The sequence below is a fragment of the Pundamilia nyererei genome, unplaced genomic scaffold (assembly GCF_000239375.1).
Source record: "Pundamilia nyererei isolate P.nyererei 1_Seehausen unplaced genomic scaffold, PunNye1.0 scaffold00045, whole genome shotgun sequence".
Classification (NCBI taxonomy): domain Eukaryota; kingdom Metazoa; phylum Chordata; class Actinopteri; order Cichliformes; family Cichlidae; genus Pundamilia; species Pundamilia nyererei.
Genome location: NW_005187446.1, coordinates 1,100,119 through 1,114,573, shown reverse-complemented (window position 1 = coordinate 1,114,573; position 14,455 = coordinate 1,100,119). Strand labels below are relative to the sequence as shown.

The following is a 14,455-nucleotide window of genomic DNA, read 5'->3' as shown; positions in this document are numbered from 1 at the left end:
AACCTGGGACCAGGCCAGGAGACGACTGAAGAACTGTGTTTTTTATATATTTAGGTTATTAATCATATCTACTGCATTAACCTTAGGATTTTTATTTACTATTTCGTATTGTAAGCTGCAACCCTGTTCACATTTCTGCAAGCCACATTTTGCTGACAATACCTCATGCTCCGCTTGGCAAGACACCCACCTAGTACACTCCTCACGTTATAACCCATATAGCTACTAGTACAGCTACTTCAATGTATTTGCAATTAGCACAAATTGACCCTGAGGATGTGCCAGACGTCACCAATGGAGTTGAGAATATATTTGACTGTGTTACAGACTAAGGGACAATCTCTGCTGATAGGTGAAGGTACAATCTCTGCTGATAGGTGAAGGTACAATCTCTGCTGATAGGTGAAGGTACAATCTCTGCTGATAGACGCCCACGCCTCGGAGGAAGCCGATCCACGGATTAGGCCCTGGAAGCAGTTTCCTTCAGTTATTACTGAGTCCCATAACTAGTTTCTCTTACACTTTAATTTCATTTCGGATTACACTTATTTTTTGCTGGACAACGCTCAAACAGCGTTGTCCAGCAAAAAATATCGATAAAATAACACGCTTCACTGAAAGCTTAAAGTGAACATGCGTATTCTTCAGTAGCCCTGCAGGAATAAAATCTATAATGTGAGCCTAACTCTTATCTGACTGCTCTCGTAAACGTGATCTGTTTAATGTCACTGTTTAATGTTGTAGGCCAGTGTTAAAGAGGCTTCAAAAACCAAAAAGGATTCCTCTGAAAATGATCAGGTCCAAGGTCCTGAAGCAACTATTCTAGTTACATTTTAGTGTGAGACTAAAATTACAGTAGTAATGAAATTACAACTCTTATAAAAGGTTATAAAAATGAGACAAGACACAGAAATAGTCTCTAAACCATTTTAAATTTATTTTGTTTCCTTACAGCTTTCCACTCCTGTCCCTTTTCTTTGGGACAAAATATAACCAAGTAAAAAAATAAAATAAAAATAATAATAAAGGAGAAGAAGGGAATGACATCTTCACACAAATATTTTGAATGAAAAAGGGGAGGAGGACTAAGTGTTGAGAGCTGGGGATGAAGAACTGGACCATCTGAATGGACTCGAACTCTAAACCGCTTGCATTGGCCTTGGCGTTGATTATGCTGATAAATACTGGCTTCGGGGAGCCTTTGCCCACAATGAAACCATCAATGTCCTTCTGGCCAGCAAGTTGAAAATCACTTTTGTGTACAAGTGACCTGTGCCTGTCGTTTGATTGGCCATAGTGATACAAGTCCCACCCCCTGCGTGACTACTTCTTGATTGGTGGAAGTCAGTGGCGCTTTATACCACCATAACAACAGTGTCTGTGCCTGGTGTTGTAGTGATTACAATGGGTAGGTTGAGAACAGGATTCTTAGCTCTTAGAAAGTTATCTAGAAGGTTTCTCATAAAGAGAAGCCCCCCTGGCTCTGTGTAAAGCAAAGTTGTTCCTGTATGTCCTCCCTCTTTACATCTGTGAATCTTCTTTGTGGTCTTTTTCTTTTCTGGCTGCTTGGCAGCTTCAAAATCTTAATTAACCTTATATCAAGAAAATCAAATCAAGAAACAGGAAAACTGTTACACAATAATATGATTTTGTCATTGTGTCAGTATAGTGTTGGCATCCTAACCTTTAACTGCCCTCTTCTTCTCCCTGTTGGTTTATGTGCACCACCACCACTTACTGCACTGGAGTGCCATATGGCCATATGTTTGGAACACCGTGTCTCCAAGAAGACCTTCCAAAGTAAAAGCAATCTTCAGTTCCTTAATAATTCCCTTTCCTACCGATGAATCCACATTTACTTATAAAAAGTGTTATTTTATTAATATTTCTGTTAACCATCACGGTTTGAGCGAGGTCTGTATTCCAAAGTGCAACAAGCCTGACACTGTAGCAATACATTTTGCATATTCAGGTTCACTGCAGTGCATGCATAGTCTGATTTCCTGTTCACCGATAAACTGCACTCATTTCCTTCCACACCTACATGTTTTGTACACTGTAAAATCTTTGCAAACTGCTATAGTTCCCATATAACATCTAATCTGCATGTTTACCTTATCTAACACTCATGAGTGCTGATAAACTATGATTAGCCTTATTCCTTTTGTTGCATTTCACATGTACAAGTCATTGGATTATATGATAAACACCTAAGGAGATATATATGAGTATATATATATGAGGTACAATTGATAATACTGTATATTATGCAACCCTAGATGTTTCACATTTATATTTGAAACCCACCCAAAGCTCATAAAATGAGTCGCTCATTATTAGCTGTGCTCTCAGGACTCCCCCAAGAAATATATATATATCTGTAGTGTTTATTGACAATGTGACTGCTGATAAAATTAGCAGTAACACTGGTTCCTTCCTTGACTTAGCTGCTGTTTTTATATCTGAGCTTCAACTTCAAAAATAAAAAAAGCATTCCTCTGAAAATGGTCAGGTACAAGGCAACTAGTCTGAACCAGTCTGAGACTAAAATGAATACTGTTATGAAAGGATTTAAAAATGAGACAAGACACTGAAATAGTATTTAAATCATTTATATTTATTATGTTTCCTTACAGCTTTCCACCCCTATCCCATGTCTTTGTGACAAAATATATAATCAAATAAAAAATGTTTTTAAATAATAAAGGAAAAGGAGGGAATGTCATCATCACAAATACTTTAAATGAAAAAGGGAAAGAGGACTAAGTGCTGAGAGAGAGGGATGCAGAACTGAACCGTCTGAATGGAGTTGGACTCTAATCCAATCACACTGCAGTTGTCCACATTTTATGCCTTGGCGTTGATGATGTCAATGAACTCTGGCTTCAGGGAGCCTTTGCCCACAATGAAACCATCAATGTCCTTCTGGGCGGCAAGTTCTCTGCAGGTATCACCTCTCACTGAACCTGAGAAGAAGAAGCGATGTGTGAGAAGAGATCAACGTGGGACTCAAAGCAAAACAGCTACCCAGCACAGCACTGACCTCCGTAGATGATCCTTACAGAGTTGGCTACCGCCTCAGACACGTTGTTCTTCAGCCACTCCCTCACTTTGGCATGAATCTGCTGCACCTGATATATCACACAGGTGACATTATGTTAGAAACGGTAAACACAATATGTTAAATATTCAGTGATTTGTAATATTTACGTGTTGAGGAGAGGCAGCGTTCCCAGTGCCAATGGCCCACCCAGCCTCATAGGCCAGCACGACCTTGTTCCAGTCCTTTACGTTGTCTGTTAAAGAGACATGCGATCTTTATATTATTGTAGGGTCTTGACATTACAGTATAAAGTGCCTTGAGGCAACCGTTGTTGTGATTTGGTGGCAATAAAAATACATTTTATTTTGAATTTTATTGTGAACCAAATTGATAAAACTTGCCTATAACAATTCAACATTCCAGCTCTCATGTGCACATAAAAACCCAGTGACAGTGTGAGGAGCTGCATACCTGCGATGGCTTTCATCTGAGCAAAGATGACCTGATCTGTGATGCCTTTCTCCTTCTCTTCCCGCGTCTCTCCGATGCAGACGATCACACCGAGATCGTTCTCCTGAGCGTGAGCTACCTTCTGGCCAATGAACTAACAGCACAGGAGGCAATGAAACATGTTTTGTGTGTTTTACTTGTTTTGAGGAATTCAGTTCTTTACATTTGCAGGTGAAAAACTAAATGAACAGGATAAAATTATCTGTAGTTACCTCATTACTCTCTCCAAAGATGTGGCGCCTTGTAGAGTGTCCCAGGACCACCCAGTCCATACCACAGTCCTTGATCATTGCAGGGCTGGAAGACCAGAAGCATTCCCATGAAGATAAACTGATTATCTTCTTTTTTTCATTGATAAACAGTATTATGACCCAGCCATTAGTTGTATTTGACTGTGATGGATGGTTGTCCTAACTGTGTGAGGATAGTGATTTTCACAAGGTTGAGTTTCAAGGATAAGAGATTGAGCAAAACATGATAAAATCCCACTTGGAAGCCTCAATTTGAACATGTTAGCCGTCACCATCGTGGTCATATATAAATGCATACAGTGTTGAATTGTGAGTCACAAGGTATTTAAGTCCTAACCCATACCTTGGTTGGCTGTAGGTAGAGCAGGTCATCTACTAATTGAAAGGTTGGTGTTTCAATCTGCTAATACCCCTGATATTAAGCCCAAGTTTCTCTCTGATGAATCGGAATGTGTGTGAATGTTTGATAGAAAGCACTCACATAGAAAAAGTGCTGCATGAGTGGGTAAATAAAGTGCTTTTAGTGCTCAGGTAGCGTAGAAGAGCACTATATAAGAACCAGTTTATTTACCGTTATTATATTTGTGTAAATGGAGCTAAAATTTATAAAAGGAAACATCATGCTGTGATGCTCTGCTTTCCCTAAGATCCAGAATTTGGATACAGACTTTTAGCACCCATAGCTAGCACCATGATACCAAATAATTGAGTTTATTCTATTTTAAGCAGAATAAAGTGCACTGTGTACCTGATCTCTCCAGTGAAGCCACCACTGGGAACTATGTAGCAGTTCTGAGCAGCCACGCTGAACTTGGGATCCAGTTTGGACCTTGTTAGTTCCAGATAGATGGCTGGAGCAGCACACACCACCTCTATTTAAAGAGAGAGAGAGAGAGAGAGAAAACACAATACTTGGGTTACAGATATGTAGTCCATTTATTTATCAGGGCACAAACACAGTAAATATTAAAACTAAACATTACAATATTTACGACCGTGAACTAGCTGGGGTTTGACACTTCCTTTTGGTTCTTCAGAGAAACAGTGGTCATTATTAATGTGGTTGTGATGGCTCAACATAAAGCTGCATCTCTTGACATCTGATTAGGAAAAGCCAGCCGAAGAAAAACTAAACTAGACTACGTCACTCTTGACGTTGGTCTGCAATAACTGTTTGTGTGCAGTTCGTCCCACAGTGTTGCTAAACGACCAGCTGCTGTATTTCACAGGGAGAGAAAAGAGAGAGAGCTAACTTCACTCAGAGATGGAGAAAGATTTAGGAAGACGGATGAATAGGAGAGGGAGAAGGTAAGGATTGTTCAGTTGCACTTGATAAAGTGCAGAATTAAAGCTTTCATGCGATGTCGTAATTTTAATCACATAGTTGATATTCCTGCAAAACAAACTAAGCTATGCTCACTCTGTTATTCAAATGTTGCGTGAAAATGCTGGGTAGTTTGTATGCTTACATCTTGTTGAATTCAGTTGTGTAAATCCACAAAGACCTGTAGGTCAGCTGATCACTGCGCGCATACTAAGAAAATCTACTGAATCTACTTGAGTACATTTCAGAGCCTGTACTTTTTCACTTTTACTTGACTAAAAAAGTTGCTTCTGTACTTCAACTTTTATTGGAGTATTTTTTAACATGGGTATACTGCTTCAGTTAAATCATTTAAGTCTTTAAGTGATCGGGGCGATCGTGGCTCAAGAGTTGGGAGTTCGCCTTGTAATCGGAAGGTTGTCGGTTCAAGCCCCGGCTTGGACAGTCTCGGTCGTTGTGTCCTTGGGCAAGACACTTCACCCGTTGCCTACTGGTGGTGGTCAGAGGGCCTGGTGGCGCCAGTGTCCGGCAGCCTCGCCTCTGTCAGTGCGCCCCAGGGTGGCTGTGGCTACTATGTAGCTTGCCATCACCAGTGTGTGAATGGGTGGATGACTGGATATGTAAAGCGCTTTGGGGTCCTTAGGGACTAGTAAAGCGCTATATAAATACAGGCCATTTACCATTTAAATACTGACCAGTCAGTATATACCATGCATCCCTGTGACATGGAAGTGCCTTCTCCATACCAGACCTTGACTTCTCTTCTTATCAGTTTCCCTCTATTAGTATAGGCTTGTACACAGTGAAGAGTGACTGAAGCCTGTGCATTTGCTTTGGGGTGTATTGTTGTTTTTTAATGGCTTATAACATTGGAATATAATGAAAGTGCTTTTATAAGTAAAGTGGGAATTGTTATGTTAAGCATTTGACCTATAGACCCATTTGTGTTGACCAGGTTAAGTTTTATTTTGGCAGTGAAACATGTTTTTATGTCATATATGTCAAGTAATTGCTTCTTACTGCAACACTGGCATAATAGCCATTATTTCTGACCCTATGGTTGACCTTGATCATAAACCTGTCAACAAGGGCATGAATAATGAATATGGATGATCATGTCTGGGAAGATTTTTTTCACGCACTACTGTAAATCTTAGATTTCATTCAAGTCAGTTAATAGTCCAATTTAAGTGAGTTTGTGAGTGTGAGAAGTTTCAGTAAAGGCTGTGATACAGGGATCCCATTTGCATTTCATTGGAGCAACTAAACACTGACGATGATCACAGACAGGTTTCAATCTCACATAGAAAAAAATCAGATATGTTATTTTAGATGTTACGTGATAACACCATCACAAAACTGTCAGCGGCTGGTTTCATACTGGATCAGGAGTCTTTGCTTTTAGATGTTTGTTTAGAAGTTTGCTGTTCCATCATTATCATTATAAATTGTTATTAGTTTCCACCTTTGATGTGGTATTATTTAAAAAGTTCATTTCTGGTCTTCGGCTTTTCACACGACAATATTAAAAGTGAGTGCTTTTCCTTTTCTGCTTTTACACAAACACTTTTTCATTTAAAGCAAAGCTTTTAAATTCAGGCTACACAAAATGTCTCGTGTAGATGACTTAGTGACATCGAACCACAGAACTGGTTTTAATAAACAGGGATTTTTTCTTATTTTTAGCACATAAACACAGCTTGTTATAGGTATGTAGCAGCTAAAATATGTATTTCTGGTTATTGTTTTGACTCATATTTGTCACTATGGGCAACTTCAACAAACAGTAATTGTTACAATGGGTGTGGTTTCACCTTAATTACCTGGTCACGCCTCAGGTGGTATGGAAAGAGAGAGGATGAGTAGTCCTCAGATATTTTCTGTTGACCCTATTCTCATCACTCATGCATCACTGACTGATTGGAATGAAATGTTTGGTTTCTTTCCTGTTTGTTTGAATAAAATCATCATCCATCTAAGGAAGAATCCACTTTGTTGAATGAGTCACAGTAAAAAGCCCAACTTAGCCTCTCAGCGGCTTTTCTTAAGGGAAGTTTTCCTACAAGATGTTGCAGAAAACTGTATGTACAGATTGAAAACTTCCGAATATACACTCACTGGGAAGAGCTGGCCACAATTGTGCAAGGTGAAACATCTGACAATGGATTGATGAAATATTGACCGTTACATGTTTGTGGAGGTGTGTTGTGCCATTGACTCAAGTTGCAGCTAATGATATTTCACAAGAATGCAGTGAGAAACGCCCATGGACTAACGCTTAATAAATCATTTCCACGTAAAGCCTTGTAGCCTTTGATATCAGTTGTTTCAAATATCTGATAAATAACCATAAGTAGTTTATCTTTGTTTCCTTGTATTGTGTTAATGATAAGATAGTACACACTTTTCTTTGAAAAAATAACCCAGTTTTAAAAGGTGAGTATATTTATAGCACAAAAACTTTTAGTGAACTCTGAAGAGCAAAACGAATGAATCAGTTGTTGGTTTCAATAACTGATTCATTCATTGTTGTTTAAAAACTTGTGGTCTGCTCATGAAAGAGCAACACCTTAACAACCAGCCTGACTTCAGTGTACTTTGCATTTCCTCAGCAGACAGCTACTGGCTGGACTGATGAAAAATTCTCCAGAGCTTTCCTCATCTTTCCTCACATTTTTAATGAGGTTTAAAATGACCTCAAAGTACTCCTGAACTTTTGCAGATGCTCCTGGCATTAAATGTGTCTGTGATTTTTTCCCCCGTTGAACTAAAGAGTAATTTTGACCATGGAGTTGTGACATGAATACAAGGAGAAAAGCTTAAATTAACTGAAAATAGTGCAACAAGTGTCTAAATGGTGAACCTTCAAATGGAGAAATAGTATCAGAAGACACATACCGACATTGGGGTCCAGCTTTGCAGTGTTCAGGGTCTGGATGAGCTCCCCGATGCTTTTCTTGCTGCCGTTCATCTTCCAGTTTCCACAAACAAAGAATTTTCTGGTCATGTTTGCAGGTCTTTGTGGATTTTTTTCTGAGGATTAAAACACTACAAAGCCAACAGGGGTCCTTCTCTTCTAGGGTAAGAGAGCAGCTCGGGGTATTTATTAATGCGAGAGATTTAACCCCTCCTCTTTCTCAGTGCCATTGGTTCATCCTGGCATGCCCATAAATGTAGTTGTACCTTATTTAGAGGAAGAGATGAGTTGTGTTATGATGTGCTCATGTGTCGTGTGGTAAATGGTCTTTTATAGCAAATGAGAGAGCATTTTCCATTTATTTTCACTTTTATTTCTAATAAATTCAGAGTTTCATTGTGAGACGGCATAAGAATGGGTACCATGAGAGGAAGTGTGGCACTCTTTGAGGAAGTCAGGAGAGGTGAGGCAAGAGTGACAGATGACTTCAAAGTGAGGGTGGGCTTACATCACTGACCTTGCTCTGAGCCCCTTCTTGTTCGCACTGTTAATGGGTCAGTTGACACATGAGGTCAGGCAGGAGTCTCTGTGGACTGGCACATGTTCAATAATTGGTCAACAACCGTCTGAAGGGACAACTCCCTCTAGGTCTTGATGCATGCTGAATCATCCAGGTAAGGAAATCCCAAAGAGCTGATTCTGTTCACCTGGATTTAGTGTTTTCATAACATAACATAACATTTGCATAACGACTAAAACCAACATGACTAATATTGGGCCGAGAGGTCATGGTTAGTCAACCTCGCTGAAAACGCTACGTTTAGATGAACAGAATAAACTTTTTGGGAACTTGAGTTTTAGAATTGAAGAAGCTTCTCGAATGCTAGGTGAAACATCTTCAAGACACTTAAAGAAATCCACTCGGTTTTCTTTCCAAGCTCCTTAGATTCCCACGACCTGGATGACTGAGAACCTACACACACAAATTCTTTTTCATTGTTTTCTTCATCTTTCTTGATGATAATCCTCTTTGTTTTCTTTCAGCTGCTTTTTTTAGGGGTCACCAAAGTGAATCATCTGCCTCCATCTCTCCCTGCCTCCATCATCCTCTTCTGCCTGACCAACCCTCCTTCACTACTTCCATGGATCTTCTCCGTGGTCTTATTCTTTTTCTCCTGCACAGCATCTCAGCGTCCAGTGTCCAATAAGATTGTCATCCAGCAGCTTTTGTCTTATTAATATGTTTCATCCACTGAAAACCATACAAACACATCTACATGACATAATGCTCTGACTTTTCTTTAAAAGTTACATAGATTATATCAGTGCTTTGTCATGAAATGAGTGAATCTGTGCATTTGGTAGAGCTGGGCGACATGACCTCAGATCACTTTGATGATTAGTTGAACATTTTAACTTGATCGTTAATGGGGTTTTTTTTCTTGCCCTTCTTACCCTGGTTTCAGAGTATTAGGGCCATGTTAAAAAAGAAACATTGAAGTGTTTTATTCATTTTGAGAATAAAGTGTTGAGAAAAGGGTGAACTGTCTCAGTCCTCGGGGGTTTCTCGGTATGTGTTTCTCTGTACATTCTTGTAAAATACCATTAGCTGCAACCTCATTTTTTTATACAACACACCTCCATTTTTACTACACAGTAATGTAACCATCAACATTGCATCCATTCACTGCCGGCAATTTCACGTTGCACCATTGCAGCCAACTCTTCTGGGATTGAGTGTGTTTTTTCTTTCTTTCTTAATAGATCCTTCACAGGCCTCGTATTTCTCACACAGCAGTTTATGTACAGAAAGAGAAAAATGAATCCCTTGGTACTAAAAACGATTCTGAAGCAAAATGTCTCAGACTCATCTACACAAGGTATTTTGTAGAGGGTGCAGCAGGTCGTGCACTAATTGGCAGTAGTTATTTCAACGTTATAGTCAAAATGAGAAATAAAAAACAATTTTTATCACTCAGCTGTTAAAGGCTAACGAGGCATTGTTGTTACACTGCCAGGCAGGCGGGCAGACAGCATGGACACCAAAGTTCGTGACTTCAATAACTTGAGAATGAGGTGATTTTCAAACTGAAACCAAATCTCGGATGAGTTTGACCCCTGACCTTGACCTCAAGGTCAGAAAATTTTGTGAATACAAAGATTTCAGCTAGGATTTTCTAATTCATATCATAAGTACATTTACTAAAAGTACTGGAAGAATTTGAATCTCAGTCACCTAAACCTCAAGATCAAGGTAAGAGATCAGGTTTTCTGAAAATCTCTTGAACATGATAACTTGAGAGATGTGGAACTTCAAATTCATACTGTAGGTACATTTACTAAAAAACCTCAAACAAATCTGATGCCAGTGACCTTGACCTCAAAGTCCGATTTTTTGGGGAAAAAAGTCAGAAATGTTGAAAAGATCAACTTCATTAGTTCAAGGGCGTCTCTCAGTATGCATTCTTGTGTTTTCTTGTGAAATATCATCAGTTGCAACCTGTTCTTCTGAAACAACACACCTCCTTTTTGCACAAATGTGCAACCAGTGATATTGCATCTGTCACCTTGCACAATTATGGTAAATTGTCCAAGTTTGTGTGTGTTCTTGATTTTTTCTTTCTTCTGAGCAGACACAATCATTTCAAAGTCCTCATATTTATCACCCACCATGTTTATGTGCTGAAAGTGGTTCAGCTTTAATTCAAGGCATTTAACAAAATTTTTTAAAAGGCTCACATGTAATCGGACAAATTATCGCTATCATCAGCAAAAAGCAAAGTTGGGTTTCCTCCTTTAAGATGCTCTGCCAGGCTGTTTTTTGTGGATCCAGTTTTGTCTTCAGCACTCTCTGCTGAGTTAAGTTCAGGTGATTCATTTGATTGCTGCAGAATAATCCTCTGCCCTTCAGAAATCACTGAGTTGCTTTGTGTGTTTTGCATCATTGTCTGTGCTTGAAGTCTGTATTGTGAAGCCTTACCTGCTGCACGTGCATGAAGGTGAGCTAAAAATTATTTTTCATTGTTTTCTTCATCTTGTTTCAGCTGCTTCCTTTAGATGTCGACACAACAAATCATCCAACTCTATCTCACCCTATCCCTCTGTCCCACCAGACATCTGCATGTACGTACACGTAGAGCTTTGGATTGAGGATTTTAACTTTGTTAAATTTTAATCATACATTTTTCTGATTTCACCCATCAAAGTTCATTGAAGAGTTTGTCTTTTAAAATCATTGATGAAAACACATTTTATTTTTTCGAAATTTGACAATCACCTGAAAATCTTAGTATCTTAGTATTCGTTCTTATGTATTCTTGTGAAATATCATCAGTTGCAACCTGATTTTTCTGATACAGCATACCTCCACTGTAATGTGCACATGTGTAATAATCGACATTGCATCTGTTCATTGCCAACTTTGCACAACTGTGGCCTTTTCTTCCCAGTTTGTTGGGGTTTTTTTGACCTCCTGAACAGACAGAAGTTCTCATACATGTAAAACTATGTTTATGTGCAGGAAGAGAAAAAAAAATCCCTCGCCACCAAAACCAATTCTGAAGTCCCATGACACTGACTCATCTATACAAATATTTTGTGGAGGGTGGGGCAGCTGTGTACTAATTGGCAGTAATCTAACTTGAAACAACAACTTTAATCTTAACATTTCCAATTTTTCTCAACATATTGGATCCTGGTTGATGTTATTTGGACTCAACATCCAAAAATTAATTTAGACTTTATTCTCAAATCAACAAAAAACCCCAACTTCATTCTTTAGGTTTAGGTTAGGAAAAGCATCCGGTTTAAAACTCAAATCAAACATCTGCAGCTTGTGGAAAGAAATCTGCTGATACTAGCCATCCTTCGGTGATTATTATACTCCAAGTGTTGAAACAGATTGCTGGTATTCCCTTTGCTTATTGAAACCATTTGTATACAACTTCTTTCTGTTTGATGACAATATGAAAACACACACGCCAGCAATGAAGCCAGTTAAATATAAAAGTAATGAACAAACTCCTGATGCTATAATATGGAACTCTTTTTTACTCTTGCCTATAATTAACAAAATTATACATGAATATTACCTACTACTCTAAGATAAGGATAAGCAGAAGCGAAGGGATGGATGGATGGATATTATATTTTATGTGAAAAGGGACCGTGTACGATATTAACATAAATGTAGCCATTCAATGCATTGTACCAGAGTTGGCTTAAGCTGATTTGCATCTGTAGTCCCTTGGCAGGTCATGAAATAATATATCTCTTATATAAAAGACAAAAGATGTTTCGGTAATTGCATGGTGGAAATGATTTTTTTGTTCCATGTGTTCTTGTGACATTGTTTTGCAATGATTTCCAGTTAGTATCATGTAGTGCTGTGTGACGGTCAGGTTGCTAACCCAAATGCAGAACTCAGGATGCAGAAGTGCAACGAAAGTAGCTTTAATGTCTGTTTAACAATTTCAAGTAATTCACTAGTAATTCACTAAAAAAAGGCTAAGTAGGAAGAAATACACTTTTAGGGACTGAGACATAAAGGCCAACAGTGGACACTCGGTAGTACTGCAGGATGAGTGTTGTTTGTTTCACCTGTCTTGAGCCAAGATCATCCATGGAGGAAAAATGGAGATATAAAGAGAAAGTACGAATTTTGGGGTCTTGTGATCCCGGCAGCTTTATTTAAATCCCTGAAAGTGATTACGTCTTTCCCAGAGCTCCTGTTCAGTGGCATATCTACATGTGTCCTCTAGAGAATCCCTCAACGTATACTGCTGCCAGGATGAAACCTTTAAAAGTATGGACAGTATGGACAATAATACCACCGTGTGGGAGGTTCGTCATGAAAGCAAAGATGAGTGCAACATAGCAAGCGTAAGCAAACTACCAAGTATAAATCTTCTGTTTTCTCAACCTGTAAGTTTACAGCGTAGGCCCAGAAAAGTTCCTGTACTATTAATTTGTCACATTATTGTTGTGTCATAGTAGTAGCTGACAGAGTATTTTTTTTACGATGTCAGGTAAATCATCCCTACAGTTTAAATGAGCCGCCACTGACAGCATTGCTATGGAGAAGCAGGGATTGGTAGCAACTGGTTTGTAAGGCAGGGTTAGGAGAGGTGTGCTCACATGTTGGTGCCATACTCTACACATTTTCTGGCAGTTGTAAATAAATGTAGATTCGTGCATCCAATAGAACGGCAACTATCTGGCATTTTGGTTAAGTATAACTCGAAGATGTTGAAATGATGGCTGGATGGCAAAGGACTGCAGTACTGTTTTTGACCTCCGAGAAGGCGTGTCCCAGTAGCTTAGATGTCACGTGAAAACTATGGATAAGCTGGGCCCTGGCCACCTTCACCCTACTGGGACGGATGCAGTGTGCTTAGCCATCTCCACTATTACCAACTTGGGCCATGGAGGGAGCTAGAAGATCAAACTGGTCAACTGCAAAGGAACAGCCTCCAGACTGTTGCTTCGAGCGGTCTTTGAAGAGGTTAGTTTAGGGAAGCTAACCAGTCTCTAGCACAGCTATTTTGGAAGGAGTTTCACTCTGAGGGACACAGTGAGCCATTTCACTTTGAGGCACATAATGAGGAGTTTCACTTTGAGGCACATAAGGAGCAGATTCAGATTCACATTGTGAAGAAGTTGAGACTGTGGTACACTATGAGCAGGTTCAGAGTGAGGCACTAAATAAGCCTCACTTTATGTTAAAGGAGCAACAAAACAACTCTGATTTCATAAGTTAAAAACAAGGATCAGTGTCTGAATCGGCAAGTTGGAAAACACAAAATTCAAATTCATTTGGGCCAACTTGGCAACATGAAACACAGTCTCTGACTTCATAGCAGGCTCATCAACATGAAACACACTCTGTCTGGCTCGGAAACAAAAAATCCAGCCTTCATTTTTTCCAGGCTTATATAAATAAAACATGGATTTCAAACTGGCCTGGAACAAAAGGTTCAGTCTTACTCACTTATTTGGCTGTTATGATTGATTTATCGATGCGTATATATTTTGTTAATGCTGAAACTTGCTTTAGCAACAATGCAATAAATGGAAAATAAATGACGTGGCAGTGCGTAAAATCTGAGCAAATGGTCCTATTTGTCCTCTCATCCATTGGTGTTAACAGCAGTCTGGTCCAGTGTTGGCTGAAGCCCCCTCGTGGTCCATAGTGGGACTGCAGGTGGGCCCCAGTAATAACAGAAATTCAGTTTGAAATTACTCACAATTATGTACAGCTGCATATCTAAGAAAATGTATTAAGTTATATAAAAAGAGACTTAAAACTATAATAGGAGGTGGTTAGCTTGTGATATTACTCATTAAGCTCAACTAAATTTACTGCTTTTGTATTAAAGTTTGGCAGGTGGGTCACATGTTGGCCTTAACTT

General features: G+C 39.1%; 1 protein-coding gene across 1 annotated transcript; it reads right to left on the bottom strand.

Annotated features, from left to right (window-relative positions):
- Positions 1 to 2,596: 2,596 nt before the first annotated feature.
- On the bottom strand, positions 2,597 to 8,227 carry tpi1b (triosephosphate isomerase 1b). The gene is made up of 7 exons (XM_005731893.1): positions 8,027 to 8,227; positions 4,553 to 4,676; positions 3,766 to 3,850; positions 3,515 to 3,647; positions 3,211 to 3,296; positions 3,044 to 3,131; positions 2,597 to 2,966 (listed from the first exon to the last, which is right to left on the bottom strand). The coding sequence occupies exons 1-7, from the start codon at positions 8,133 to 8,135 to the stop codon at positions 2,848 to 2,850; spliced, it is 744 nt and encodes a 247-aa protein (XP_005731950.1). The 5' UTR covers positions 8,136 to 8,227; the 3' UTR covers positions 2,597 to 2,847.
- Between the last annotated feature and the right edge of the window lie 6,228 nt (positions 8,228 to 14,455).

Excerpts from the sequence above, each read along its gene's own strand:
- tpi1b (XM_005731893.1), bottom strand. The coding sequence starts at position 8,135 with ATGACCAGAAAATTCTTTGTTTGTGGAAACTGGAAGATGAACGGCAGC. Across the intron at positions 4,677-8,026 it reads AAAGCTGGACCCCAATGTCG|AGGTGGTGTGTGCTGCTCCA; the intron begins GTATGTGTCTTC and ends CTCTTTAAATAG. Across the intron at positions 3,648-3,765 it reads TCTTTGGAGAGAGTAATGAG|TTCATTGGCCAGAAGGTAGC; the intron begins GTAACTACAGAT and ends CTGTGCTGTTAG.